The 15131-nt window shown below is 39.6% G+C and overlaps 2 protein-coding genes across 2 annotated transcripts in view; one reads left to right on the forward strand and one right to left on the reverse strand.

Moving 5' to 3' along the window:
• Positions 1-6054: 6054 nt before the first annotated feature.
• Positions 6055-14328, reverse strand: LOC139467894 (S-adenosylmethionine synthase-like). The gene is made up of 8 exons (XM_071249437.1): positions 14156-14328; positions 10992-11192; positions 10144-10256; positions 9460-9603; positions 8817-9035; positions 8143-8325; positions 7554-7687; positions 6055-7353 (listed from the first exon to the last, which is right to left on the reverse strand). Exons 1-8 carry the CDS (start codon positions 14265-14267, stop codon positions 7251-7253), a joined length of 1209 nt encoding a protein of 402 aa, XP_071105538.1. The 5' UTR covers positions 14268-14328; the 3' UTR covers positions 6055-7250.
• A 296-nt stretch (positions 14329-14624) lies between these two features.
• The window catches only part of LOC139467895 (UBX domain-containing protein 8-like), a 55281-nt gene continuing 54774 nt past the window's right edge, over positions 14625-15131 (forward strand). The window contains exon 1 of the mRNA XM_071249438.1: positions 14625-14655. Coding sequence (XP_071105539.1) covers positions 14646-14655 — 10 coding nt within the window. The 5' untranslated portion in view covers positions 14625-14645. The remainder of the gene's footprint in view (positions 14656-15131) is intronic.

A 15131-nucleotide genomic window follows, 5' to 3' on the forward strand; every position in this document is an offset into this window, starting at 1 on the left:
TGCCACACGTTATGTAATACCTCGCTCTACAAAACCCGACTGACATGGTCAGTCAGGGAGAGAGCCTGGAGACAGCCTAGAGAACAGCCAGAAGGTAAGTGACAGAACGGTTCTCCCACCCGGGAAGATTGGCCACTCGGTCCTGGTGTGCGTTCTGTCACGTTCTTATCAACATGTACCTTTTCGATTTATTCCAAACCATCAACAATAAACATGGCTGCTGTCGTCTAAACTTCACCCCTGAGTTTTGTCTTCCGTCATCACCCTGAGCTACCATCCGAGGACCGAAACGTACGCCCTTGGACAGATGGTGGAGAATCCGGGTAGCGTGAGTTTGCTGTGACTCACGCACGATCCCCTTACCCTTACTCGCAGCAAAGCAAATGGTAGTTCAGAGGTGATGGGAGACAAGAGCAACGTCAAGACAGCCACCATCTTGACGGGAAAACGAAGAAAACGACAGACAGCAGTTTAGCCATCCCGATCGTCAGCAACAGACAGCAGCCCAGCCAACCCGATTGTCAGCAACGAACAGCAGCCCAGCCTACCCGAACGTCAGCTACAACGACAAGAAGACAATATTCATGTAGCCACGCTACCGACACCCAAGATCAAGTCGACCATCATCAAGATTCTTCAGAACGTGCCTACCATATATGTGTGTGTGTGTGTGCGTGTGACAATATATTTGAACCTTCGTTCCAACTCTAAACGAGTACTGTGCTAAAACGTATTCTCACGGACATTCTTGTTCATGTAAGGTATGTTATGTAATCAAGTCATTATTGTTTCGTTGTCTTAAAATTTTTGTCATGTTTTTCTATAATGAGTATGTATTGCAATCTATGTATTGTTATCAGAGGTACATCCTTATCAGATTAAGTTTTTGAAATCGGCTAGGCTCTTACTCTAGTCATGTCCTACACCCTACGCTTATACGCATTTAGTGCAGATCCACGATATCTGCGGGTTCCGAGTCGTCCCATACAAATCAGACTCCCGGTTTCAAGGATTTTTCTTTTAATTTGTGGCCCTATAACCATTACTATAGACAATAGCTTTCAAAAGGTTATCCAATACCCTACAATTTCCTGCTTATATATCTTCATTTATTCCTTTTTGAGTATGTAAGCACTGAAATTATTTGTACTCTTTGTGAAAACTGATAAAATTGATGTAGTAGCAGCGATGTAGAAGTATAATAAGTTAGGGAGCCTCGTTAATTACCAAGCTTATTCAGTGGAGATTGTATATACAGTCTATATCCTACTTCTTCGTTTTGCCAACGTGATTTTGTGCTTAATTATGAAACCGGCGAAAACTATGTATATTCGTGCGATCAACCGTAAATGGTCTCTGGCACACAAAATACGATTCGTTCAAATATCTTCAAGCCAATTTCACATGATTGAATTTTTCATTACATTCCAGTTTAGACTTTTGAAGTTGGTTAGGTTTTGCATACACATTCAACTTTTTAGCGCAGATCACACTTCACATCTGCTAGCCTTGTCGAGTCTAGGCTCAAAATATAAGACTCCCAATTTCAAAGATCTTACTGTTATCATGAAAATATTACTTTCATATGCAAACGACAACGCTTTACGCACATTATGTTTTTGTCCTTATGTTATCAGTGTACTTTACTTCAACAATGTTTATTGTCTGTTTCAATGTTATACCTGTGATCTAGCAGTCTGGTATTCCGACTGCATGGGCGACCGCGAGCAGGATGTGCCGCTCGGTGGAAGCTCGTCAAATGTTCTTTGTGTAGGAGCCGGAATCTCCGCTCACCTGTATTTTGTGTGTACGAGCCGGCACCTCCGCTCAACTTGTTAATGTTATGTATAATTGTTTCACCGATATTGACAATGTTGTTATTCACTTATTTACTTTTACACGCCTGTACATCTTATCTACTGTCATTTCATTCATCTCAGTCAAGTGTAGTGCATGAAGCAACCACTTGTCAACCTGTCGATGTCATTTGCATTTATCTGTACTTGTACTCCATATTGTCATTATTTTTAAAAAGCTTTTGAGGACAAAAGCTCCACGACGTTCAGGGGTATTGTTATAGTGCAAACCATTTCAATACTTTTATTTTACATTTCATTTATCTAAATACCTAACTGGTTCAATATGTTTCCAAGTGCACCGAAATTCTATGCCCTTTGTCGGTTTAATATATTCAGCAAACATTCGGCGTTCCCCTCTTATCATAAGCCCCTCCGGGCAGGACCTTTAATCTCCAGCGCTATCTATAAATTTTAATTAACACCTCCTAACGTCGCCGGATCTTACGTATATACATACACGTGGGACAATGACCTTGCCACACGTTATGAAATACCTCGCTCTACAAAACCCGACTGACATGGTCAGTCAGGGAGAGAGCCTGGAGACAGCCTAGAGAACAGCCAGAAGGTAAGTGACAGAACGGTTCTCCCACCCGGGAAGATTGGCCACTCGGTCCCGGTGTGCGTTCTGTCACGTTCTTATCAACATGTACCTTTTCGATTTATTCCAAACCATCAACAATAAACATGGCTGTTGTCGTCTAAACTTCATCACCCTGAGCTACCATCCGAGGACCGAAACGTACGCCCTTGGACAGAACAATAGCCCAAGTCTTTAATATTCGATTACTTCTCATATCAGGGCCAGTAGACTTTGATACGTCGAGTGACAATAATACACCCTCTGATTCTTTCTCAGATAAACATATTTGCTCTAGGGCATAATCATTAACCAAAAATGAGTTATCATTACATTCGTGACCAACACGTGTTATTCCGGGACAAGCCGAATAGCGACTCGTGCCCCTCTCATGGCCATTTTTGAGACCGGGTTCCGTCTTGGCGCAAACGGGCATACCTAAAACAATTGTCAACTCGTCGCGTTATGGTTCACATATATTTTCACCATATATTATATATATTTCGGATACAATTTTAAGGACATCTGGACATTCAGAATCATACAGTATGATTGAACATATTTAACTGTACCTTAGGTATATTTTTAGATGTAAAACATATGTAAAATCAAAAATTATTTCCGAGGGATTCTTTGACGAAGAACTTGAAAAAATACACGCATTCTGATTGGTTTGTCGTATTTTCGCACATAATATTCATCCATTCGTCACCACTCGCCTCTTTCCGTAACCTGCCAGAAGCTTGTCCCGGAATAACACGTGTTGGTCACGAATGAATATTCATCGATTGGGGGACGAGTCTTCTTGCAGGTTACGGAAAGAGGCGAGTGGTGACGAATGTTATCCTTAATGACGTCATCTATATCTCAAACTCGATCGACAAAATAGTCATTACGAGAATTAGCTTTATCGATATCGTACTGGTGTGGCGTGGCACTCCTACATGTTCTATGGGGGACAACTGGCGACTACGTTTTCTTGATGCTTGAAAATAATGTTTAACTAGTCGCCACCAAGTGTTGTTACCCCTTATAATATCGTCTATTTTGGAAATAAATTCAACTTTGCATTTTCGAGGCGACTTAATTACGTATATATATTAACTGCTCCCATGCAGTGAGCTGCTAAATTTGTACGTTTTGCCCTCTTGTGAATCCTATTCCGCTTGTCATGAATTTTCAAATGTCTGTTCCTCCAGGAGGCATCTTTTGGGCGCATTCGAACACTTTTGTTTGGTTTACGTAGTCTTAATTGTATCAGTAATATAACCGGTAATGGCAGGGTGTGTGTCTGCTTTCATATCAGTTCGTCATTGGGTCAATGTACTTTTGGAAAGATTTATGACCACCCTCACTGTCTACCTATTGTCGGGGCGGTCTGGTAGCCTAGTGGTTAAAGCGTTCACTCGTCACGCCGAAGAGCCGGGTTCGATTCCCGACATTGGTACTATGTGTGAAGCCCATTTCTGGTGTCCCCCTCCGTGATATTGCTGGAATATTGCTAAAAGCGGCGTAAAACCACACTCACTCACTCTACCTATTATCACCTGGAACGAAAGCATATAGGAGCTAGGGTGTGATAGTTTCTTCCCGGTATGTATAAGGTCAGTGCACTGTTAACTCCAATTTATAACAGTTCAATCCAGCAAAAACTGCGCTTACCCCCACTACATACATAGTGACTCAGTTACACAGAACGTTAATACATTTTAACGGCAAAGATTTACGACAAGTAAAGGTTCAAGCAGAGGTATCTTGGAGTGAAAGGTATTATCTTAATAAGATTAAAATTACTTGCGCACATTTTTATGTATTAGACAATGTGTGACGTTGTTTTCTTGCTGTTTTTCTTCGTAACTTGGTGATCTGAATATCAACACCCGGTCGTGTTCAAGTCCAGTGCACGGGTGGTCTTGTTGTCTCGGGCGTCGCAATCCACTGTGCAGAATTGCGTCTCTTGTTGTGTCAGGATTCGGTGATCAAGCTGATAATCCTTTGTCAGAACCACTACTTTGCTCTTCTCATTTTAAGCTGGATATCATAAACTATCTGAAACACTTCAGACTCAACTGATGTGTAGATCAAACACTATGAAAATCGAAATCATTGTCAGTTTTCAGATTCATTGAACACGAACGGCTGTAGCACAGGGTTAGATCGATCAGATAAGAAACACATGGTGTGGTGCATACAACACGCATTCCCTGACGCATTCATGAACATGTACAGAAATTAAATCAGCAAGCTGTAAATAATTTGGTTATTGATATGGTTAGTTAAGGTTGCACTTCACATGAATATGTACAGAGTGAGTGTGTATGGTTTTACGCCGCTTTTAGCAATATTCCACCAATATCACGGCGGGGGACACCAGAAATGGGCTTCACACATAGTACCCATGTCGGGAATCGAACCGGGGTCTTCGGCGTGACGAGCGAACGCTTTAACCACTAGGCTACCCGACCGCCCCGAATATGTACAGAATTTATATCAGCAAGATGGGAATAATTTAGTTGTTGATACGGTTAATTGAACGAGAATTTGTGTGAGGTTGGTGCACATCAAATGTTTCAAAGAAAGTTGTGAGGGACAACTTAGTGATAAACCGACCGGGGCAGATAAATAGTACCTTCAAGCAAATCCAGATATCGGTGTGGACAGGTGCTTAAAATATAACGCATCTTGCTAGCGGGGTCTGGTAGCAAATTCAGATTGTAATGCCATTGTCAGTTTACAACAACGTATTCATGTTGTACGTGTTTCTCCGGGAGTTGAGACTAGAGGAATGTGGACATGGCATGAGCGGCTTATCAACTTATATAAGCTGAGCTGCACCCTCGATCAGAATGGTAACTCCCGCAATGCCCTACTATCGGGTCAAGGATACATAAACCATATTTCAAATAATAATTTCACAAGGACATTTTCTTTGTCATTCATTATTTACAGTTATATATGCTCAGAATTCAAGACAATGTAAGTTATGGCAATCGCAAAAGTATTTATGAAAGAGTACACAGAAGAGGAGAATGACTTAAGGGCCTGGGGTGGTCAGATTTGGTTGATGTAAGTCATATCCTAATTTGATGCTCATGATGTCAATAACTCTATTATTTCGACTACCACAATAGAGGTGGAATATTGCAGAGTGCAGTCTTAAACAACGACACTGATAAGATTTCTTTAATTTGATTGAAAGACAATATAAGTGGTATGCCAGATGACTCAAGTGGTGTATGTGTGTGTGTGTGGATTGTGGAGGTTTGATAATTTACAGCTTAATGTCATAACTGGAATATAGTCAAGAGCATGTTAGTTATATAAACAATTTAAGCAAGGGATGGTAGCTCATCACACCCTGGTTCATGAACTCCTCTCATTGTAGGAGGAGTAAGAGGCGACTTAAAGGATGGGATAGGTCAATCCCCGCTGACTTGGTTTATGCATGTCATTGTATCCTAATTGCATGGAATGATGCTCATGATGTCAGTCACTGGATTGTCTGGTCTGGACTCGATTTTATATACAGACCGCCGTCATATAGTTAGAATATTGCTGAGTGCGGCATTAACCAACAAACAAACAAATCTCATTGTAGGAACACAACACAATCAGTTGTTTTAATACCTGTTTATTGTTACCATCTTGTACAAAGCCCTCCAGCAAGAGAATGAGAATTGAAACATATTGCAGCTTATCTGTTCACACACATACAGTCTCAATCACACAAGATGTCACGGTAGTGACAACGGTATGAGGTATTGCCCCATCGTGACGACAACAGATGATACAACATGTGACGTTGCACTCACACACAACCCATTTTGCACGAGTTCTACATTTAATGAAGGTGTTCATCTCAAAGATCAAATCTTCAACCAACAAATGTACAATACTTTTGCATGACACCCCTCATTAAACACCATGGGCTTCATCAACAGGCTGCCAGGAGCTCAAACAAAATCAAGTTTGATACTGGCAAGACAAAAAGGAATGAAAGATTTTAAGTAAAAAATAATAATCTTTGACTAACACACATCATAAACGTATGCTAAACATCTTAGAATACTGATCATAATGTGTAAGACTACATAACAGACGCACTACAAAAAAGGTGCAAAGCCATACATATGGACAATATGAACACAAGTTTCAGAACCAAGGTCATTGACCATATTAATGGCAATAAAATAATGTTGACAGCCTGCAATAAGCTTATACACCTATAGTTGCAACACCTTATGTGAAATGCAGCCTCACTAGGATGCATATCGCATGTCGGCACTATTTCAGAATATACATATCTCTGGTCAATCTCCGCTTGGGTGTAAAAAATTGATAAAACCCAGCAGACAACAAAAATCATGAAATTTTACAGTTATTATGATTGTTATAATGTCCCTCACATTCACAAGAACAACTTCTGTAAGAGATGATTCAGCTGGATAGTAGGCCCGAGTGTTTATAAAGAGTGCTCTTTTCCATAAATTTCTATAAACACAAGACAAATGTGCTTCCAGATTGTGCTAATAAAAAGTCAAGGTAAATTGCACATTTGCAATAACAAGAAGGCGAAATCCGAGACTGTAATTGCCAGAGCAGCAGGAGGGACGTTGTATTGCCAGGACCCCAGCATTCCCCTGTGCCTGTGGGCAAGAACAGTGTCGAAGTATCCTTCAAGCTACTGTGGCCTACCGGGAAAAACTCCCGAAAAATCCCCAGATCCTCCATGCACATATAAATTACAATAGTAAAATAGTCATATAATAAAATTATTCATTTATAAAAAAAAATGTGCAAATATAACAAGTTTAAAACTTTAGTTTCTTAGGTTGCTCCCATGTGAATTCAGGTCGGCCAAAATGTCCGTAGCAGGCGGTCTTCTGGTAGACAGGCTGACGTAGGTCCAGTTCCCTGAAACAATGTAATGTAATACAATGAAAATTTCATGATAGCCCTTTTTGTGTGATTTTGATCGGAAACAGTTAATGGTCACGTTTCTATTGCCATGTAAAGCAATATAATCAAACAATTTATTTTGCATATGTAACTAAAATATGCAACATAATTGTAAAGTAGAGAAGATAAGCATGGAAAAAGTGTAGAGAACATACTTGACAATCTTGCCAGGTCGGAGATCGAAGTTGTTTTTGACAATCTCCAGAAGTTCGGCTTCTGACTTGTGTGATGTCCCATAGCTGAATACTGTGATGGACAGGGGTTCAGCAATACCGATGGCATAGGAGACCTGATACAGAACAATACATTGGAAATGAGGAACTTTTCATCAAAAGCATTTCAAGTCGAAAATCAAAATATTGCAACAATCCTTGGAAACTTCCTAGCTCGGTCTGAACCTGTTTACTCCAACATGTAACATAAGTATTGTGTAACCAACTGAACTGCAAAGTGAGTGAGTTGGGTTTAACGCTGCTTTGAACAGTATTCCAGTTATATCATGGCATGTCAGCTAGATGTGGAAATAGTGAAGTGATGCAGGTCTCGGATGTTTTCCACTTTGGCGAAACCTACGAGCACGGGTATAGTGCTGACAAACCTAGAAACATAATCCGGCCGAACTGGGATTCGAACCCATGCCCATAGGATGCAACTCTGCATGGCCACCTGTGTCCCCTGAACTGTAAATTACAACTAAGATTAGCATGTACAGTTCCCCTCATCAGTCAAAGAGGATTCCTTTACCTGAATAAGAACACGTTTGCACAGTCCTGCCTTGACAAGTGACTTGGCAACCCATCGGGCGGCGTAGGCAGCCGATCTGTCCACTTTGGAGAAGTCCTTGCCTGAGAAGGCCCCTCCTCCGTGAGCACCCCACCCGCCATACGTGTCCACGATAATCTTCCTGCCTGTCAGACCAGCGTCACCCTGGCAACAACAGACATCACATAGTTACAATTGCCTGATTAATTATGGTACTTGTATTCACCTTGAAATAATTATATGCAGTTATTTCACTAAATACAGTAGTAATTAAACAAGTCTTGATTTTATGCATGACAATTTAACTGCAGAAAATCATACAATTCAGATTCAAAAGTAAAACTTTCAGTGCTACATATCAACATCTTTAGGTTATGAACAAGTAACAGTATGTGCATCCTATATATACTGGATATTTGATACATGGGAATTATATTTGAAAGATTTATCAGTGCAAACTGTCAATAGGCCAGTGAATACTGTCATTTCAATTGCCATATATCAGTTCTTTTCAAGATTTAGGGAGAGCATTATGCAGAAACTTATCATGTTTTAGTAAACTGTCACCAGATCGCTCACATACAACCAAATGTAAAAGTTTAAAAGTTGCAAGCACATACAACACTCTGCAATGTGTGTAGAAAGACAACCCTTACCTGTGGTCCTCCGATGATGAATCTTCCAGAAGGCTGCAGATGGTAGATTGTTTGACTATCAGACAGTTTGTTTGGAATGACCCTGTCGCAAACCTTCTCTTTCAGATCCTTTCGGAGTTTCTCCAATGTGATGGTTTCGTCATGCTGGACTGAGATCACGACTGTGTGTACTCTGATGGGAACTGCAGCACCTTTAACATACTTGTACTCTATCGTCACCTGGAAATAACAACAGAGGCATCAACAGTTAGTGAACATGGTTTTACATCGCTTTTATCAATATTCCAGCAATATCACGGCGGGGGACACCAGAAATAAGCTTCACACATTGTCTCCATTTGGGGAGTCGAACCCAAGCCTTCAGCTTCACAGTAGTAACTAATATCAGACATATCGTTAGAAACTAAACAAAAGACTGAGCAAGACTCATATTTGACAGCCTATGGCAGTAAATTAGCCATTACAGAAACTTGGGAGCCGAGTTGACTAACATACACTGATACAATGGCTTAGAATAAGATCATTCAGAGTACATATCTTAGGAAATACATTCCAGGTGAAGTTATGATCCTATTTAATACATGTGGAATAAAGCGACCATCATGTGTGTTGTAAATATCCTCATATCAATAGCTAATCGTACCTGTACTTTGGAGTCTGGACGAGCCCATGCCATTTCACCGGATCGTCGCAGTTGAGCAATGCGTGCATTGAGCTGATGAGATAGCACCAAGGTGAGAGGCATGCACTCATCAGACTCATCAGTGGCATAGCCGAACATCAAACCCTGAAACAAGCAGCACATGTTACCATCAAGTCCAACCAGTGCCAGACAATAACAAACCCTTGGTAAATATGCAAACAAATCTTATTGGTCCCATGGAGCCACTTCCAGGAATTTATGTTGGATTCCAAACAAAGTGCCCTTGGAAGGGAAAATGGAGAAATTAATATTTTGTAAAAATTTGGAATGTTATATAATATGTCAATAGTTTCTTAAGTACAGAGGTATTACAACAGTAATATCCAGTACAGTTATGCCTCTACCCATTCATTGGTCCTGTTACAAGTGACCTCTAAAGAAAACCATAAATATTAGTTACAACTATATCAACAAGATTAAGACGAAAAGAGAAAATTGTAACTTTTACTAACATTTGTTGCAGGTCCAGATAAATCTCTGACTTTACAATCAAATTCAGACCTATCAAAGTTTACAGTATCCAGCTGAAACAGTTTGTGTGCTTATCCTGCTTAGACAATTCCTTATCACAAACTCAAGAACTCAAATATCTGTAGATTCAAGGGGAGATAACTGTTGACATACCTGATCTCCAGCACCAATATCCTCATCATTTCTGGCAACATGAACACCTTGTGCGATATCTGGACTTTGTTCTTCTAAGGCGATCAATACATTGCAGGTCTTGTAGTCAAAACCTGAGGCAGAGAGACAATAATAATCATGCTGTGTTCATTTAAACATATCCCCTCCCATGAGTACATGCATATAACATGTCCAAGCATGTCTAGACACTATGGCAGGCAGCAAAGTATAGTACATTGGCAAGCCCGAAAGCATGGCTTACTATAATGATAGGCATCTGCACCACTGTCAAACTGTTTTTAACCAGGGGTGTGGAAATATCAAAATTTTGAACTTGAAACAGGGAAAAAAAAAAAATCACTTGTCTAGACACAAAGTTTCCAGATTATTGGGCAAAAATGGTGTTTTTAATGACAAAATCAATAATTCGCTGGATGCGCTTTTCATTCATTCATTTTTCAAAGCTATATTCAGTACTAGTTAGAACAGGTTACCACAATTGTCTAATGGTCATTTAAGGCTGCCCACAGGCAACTGAAGCTGAATTTCTTTCTTTGTCCAGTGATCTCACATATATGTCTGACAGGTCGGGCATTGATTTTCTGCACCCCTGCGAACCAATTTTTATGACACCATATGAAGAATCACTAATTTTACTTTAAGTTATCAGAGGCAGCTTGGATAAGACTTATACAACACGTATACAGGGTCGGTTTAACATGACCATTACCAGTCCAAACATTAACATGATTAAGGGGAAGTGCCTCTCTTCAAAAATAAACTTTTGAGGTCTACTACAGCAAAGCGGCTTACAGTTCCTGTGCATCTAGAAGGGAGCAGTGACCTACCTTTTGAAGAATCATCATAACCGATTTGTTTGATTGTGTCCCTGATGACTTTCTGGTAGTCAACATGAGCTTTGGATGTGATTTCCCCGGCAACCAGAACCATGCCAGTTTTGGCAACGGTCTCGCATGCTACCTTGGCGTTGGGGTCCTGTTTTAAGTGTGCGTCCAAGATAGCATCAGAGATCTGGTCACATATTTTGTCTGGAAAACAAAACGTTGTCGTTAATAAATGATTAATGTACACATTATTCACTGGTTACTTCAGAGAAATGTATCTCAGGGTGACACAGGGCCACTAGTTTGCTTGGAGACTACTAAACATTTTGATACCTTGGAAGGATGAGTTGAGATTTAACTCATTGGTCTCTCATTGGTCTCTCACCGTTTCTCTCTTCAGCTTTCTTGAAAAATTTAGCTCTTATAAATGAAGTAATAAAATCCCCATTACTTGAGCCTTTTAATTACTGAAATAATTGAGTTATAACTGGACTGAGTCTGACCCCTGATCATGTCGGCAAAATGTTCGTATATTTTGAAATGTAGGAATGAAATGTTTATAAAAACAGATCCATCATTTTACTGCTCTCCGTGACATGAGGGAAATGTAAGTGAGTGAACAAGTACATAACTCTCGTCTAGTAACAACTGGTCTCAACATGTCAAAACACTGGCAATACTAATTATTCTTCCCTGTTCTATGGTATTACATAATTCATATCTAACTCTCCACATTGCAAGTGATATTTAGGACAGCCAAACACATTCTGGCCTTTACATTTTTAAAGTTATTATTTGGCTATATGAGATTGAGGCATGCATTTCACCCCTTTTCACACATTGTTCGCATGTCTGGAAACAAACCCATGTCTTCGGCGTCATGTGTGAAATCTTTAACCACTAGGCTACATAACCAACCCACATCAATTTTAACATCAAGGAGCGTTAGCATTGTCTTAATCACAAGCAGCAAGATTCTCAAAATTATGAACACTACCTAGTAATCATGGGAATAGAAGCAATATCATAAGAGCCATAACAAAACTAAGTTAGGAGTCTACTGAACATGCTGAATATTACTTGACCAAATGCTTTAAGTAAGTAACGGAACATTTGGTAATCTATTGAGGTTATCAAGGTGAAATGCTGATTAGACATGACCTACATCAGTACATACAAGTCTGGCTATATACTCATGATCATGTGACCTTCACTGCAGGTTTTCGTCTCATTATTGGTTTATGGACCTACTGACACCAAAATACTAAAAGTGAAAGAAAAATAATTCAAAATCACCTTTTTAAAAGATTTATTTGTATCACTTCTGACACAAATGTTTTTTGTACTAGAATAAAAGAATATATTATTAGAATACTAAAACACAGTAACAAGACGACTTTGGCACAAAAACTCTATTTTGCAAAAGGTTCAGCTTCTTTAACAATAAAGGTGATATTGCAGTGCTGATAGTAAAAGGTAGTAACTCCAGATACACCCAGGTACCATATATTACTATACTAGTAAGGAAAAGGCCTCAGCTATTTACTAATTTAGCTTTGATTCCTTATACAGGGTCACAACTTCATCAAGACTAAAAACGATAACCACTACTTGTCCGTGACAAAACCTTTGGAGTCCTCTACCCTGAATTGGGCTTCGAACCCCGTGTATGTTCCAACTCCATCTCCTCTGGCAATGATGATTATCAAACTGTACCTTATCTTCTGTACATATTCATATACATGAGATCTGGTATATCAGTGTTATCAAGTAAGGATTAACTAGAGATTGCAAATTTGTCATGTAATTTCCAACAATGTGACTGCTGTCATGGTTAGTTATGATTGCATCAGCAAGTCTGAGTGGTTTATTTTCCAACAATCCTTGTGTTAAATACAATTCTGCTACTTTCGTAATGAGAAGGTATTCTCTCAAGAAATTTATTTCACACAGAATTACGGTAGGTCATTTTGTTACAGAGACATTTACCAAACTTTTAGACTTAGCGATGCTGAGTAGTGAGTACAGAGCGAACACTACGATTACATCAAGGCCTATCAACCATGTTAAGCCCTTGTATCTTTTTAAGTTGATTCATGAAACCAACAGACAAAAACAATTATTGTTGTCTCAGAAATAATCAGACTATTTCAATATGAAAAAGATATATACCCTATTCATATATATATGCTGAAATTTGGGTATACAACAGCAAGGCTATTTATGCTGCACCTTTAGTAATCTTCACCACAAGATCTACTTCTTGTGGGTATGATCTCTGCCTATGGTCACATGTCACTAACCAAAATCAATTGTACTCGACAAGTTAACCGACTGACGGCTAGGCCCAGACAGGTACACAGAGTGTAAATTTACTAAGCCATGCCTTAACACCTACAGAAATGGTGTTGAACACTCAACATTGTTACCAAAGTCTACGTACACTTATGAGTGATCTTGACGTGAGGAATATGCCAATGACACAAACTGAAAACGGCTCCAGATGCCAGTCACTGAACGTTTGAGTACACATGAATGACAGGGTACATAAAATGTGTTGGGTATTTTTGGACAGAAAACTACACTACAATAGCCTAACATTGTTCAGTAAAAACGTGAAAGGTATGGCTACTTACACATGGATGAGTCTGCTTTTGAATCATTACTGATCAAATGTAGCGAGTGAAGGTGGCTTGGATTGATGTTAAGTGACAGTTTCCAGCAGTACAAATACATAATAAACTACATTCCTGTGCAGTAATAATAAACTTTGTGGTGCTGAATTCTAAAGGTTGGCCAAACTAATATGTCAAAGCCTTCGCCTGTTTAGAGACAGCTATCATTTTAAAAAAAGATGCCTGCATTAATAATATTCAGATAGACCTACCCCTCTGCCAAAATGTTTAGCTGTCAATTAGCCAAAGTCAAAACAAACTCATGTGACCCAAGCATTCAAGCTGAAGACGCCTAACGTGGTCTATGCTAATCTTATCAATGCATTTCGACAAGTAAAGATGATTCTTGGTCCGATTCTACTACCTAGTCCTTACGGATACTGACATAATTGCAGAGTTTTTTGCATTAAGATCGGGTGTAAGAAAATGACACCGAAAGTGCGTCTCCCAAGACCATGTGCGTTTGCGAGGTAAAACAATCGAAACAAGTACCTGGGTGTCCTTCCCCTACAGACTCGGATGAAAAGAGGAATGATCCGATGTCATCCTGACTGCATTCTTCTGCATAATGTTGGTTAATATTTCTGTAGTGATCGCCATTCATGATTGCCAGATGAGGCTGTAGTGCTTTTCTCCCTGATTACTGGGTGGAAAAGAGGTCGAGACTGTGTGAGAGTTTCAATTTATAGACCTTCGCCTTACCATGTGACAGCGTTTGGCGCCTTTGATTGGCACGTCGACCTAATGGAAGCTATTAGACTCGCCCACAATGGGGGAACAAATATTCTTTCTACACAACAATAACAACACAGAAATATAGAGTCCTGTGTAATAATATTGGCAATTTAACACAATAGCAGATGCTGTCAGTATTGGCACACAGCTCAATTAGACAGTATACGCTAAAAATCTATCGCACGGTGATGTCAATGAGCCGTAACGGACGAGTCCATTGTGGCGATGTAAACAACAGGAAAGTGTCATGGAGCAATGTAAGCCTAACTGCGACTAATCCTATTCTTAACAATGCTCGACTAATTGTCATTGTGAAAATACATTGCCAATATTGTGACAGAATTGTGACACCAATTATTCAAACTGAAACATTACTGTGAGATATTTCACCGCCTGGGGTCTGGAATAATACTTGCACCACTGTGCTACGTGTTATCGCCTAACTGGGCGTTAGACATTTCATTATATTTGCGGCTAGATCTATATGGTATTACGATTAGTAAACGACACAAAACTGTATTTCATTAATGACAGTTATTCAATATGAAGAGGCGACATATTAATTTGTGACATATGGTTGTATATTCACTATTTTGTCACAATTCTGTCGCCGTGATTTCGAAAACGCATAGTTAAGGGAGCGCCAGTACAATCCCTTTTATAAGACATTTGACACGGTTTGGCTAGACTATCGCTAAGCCTCCGAAAATACGTAATTTTAATGGAAACAAGC

The sequence above is a fragment of the Haliotis cracherodii genome, unplaced genomic scaffold (assembly GCF_022045235.1).
Source record: "Haliotis cracherodii isolate W230 unplaced genomic scaffold, xgHalCrac1.p SCAF_2, whole genome shotgun sequence".
NCBI lineage: Eukaryota > Metazoa > Mollusca > Gastropoda > Lepetellida > Haliotidae > Haliotis > Haliotis cracherodii.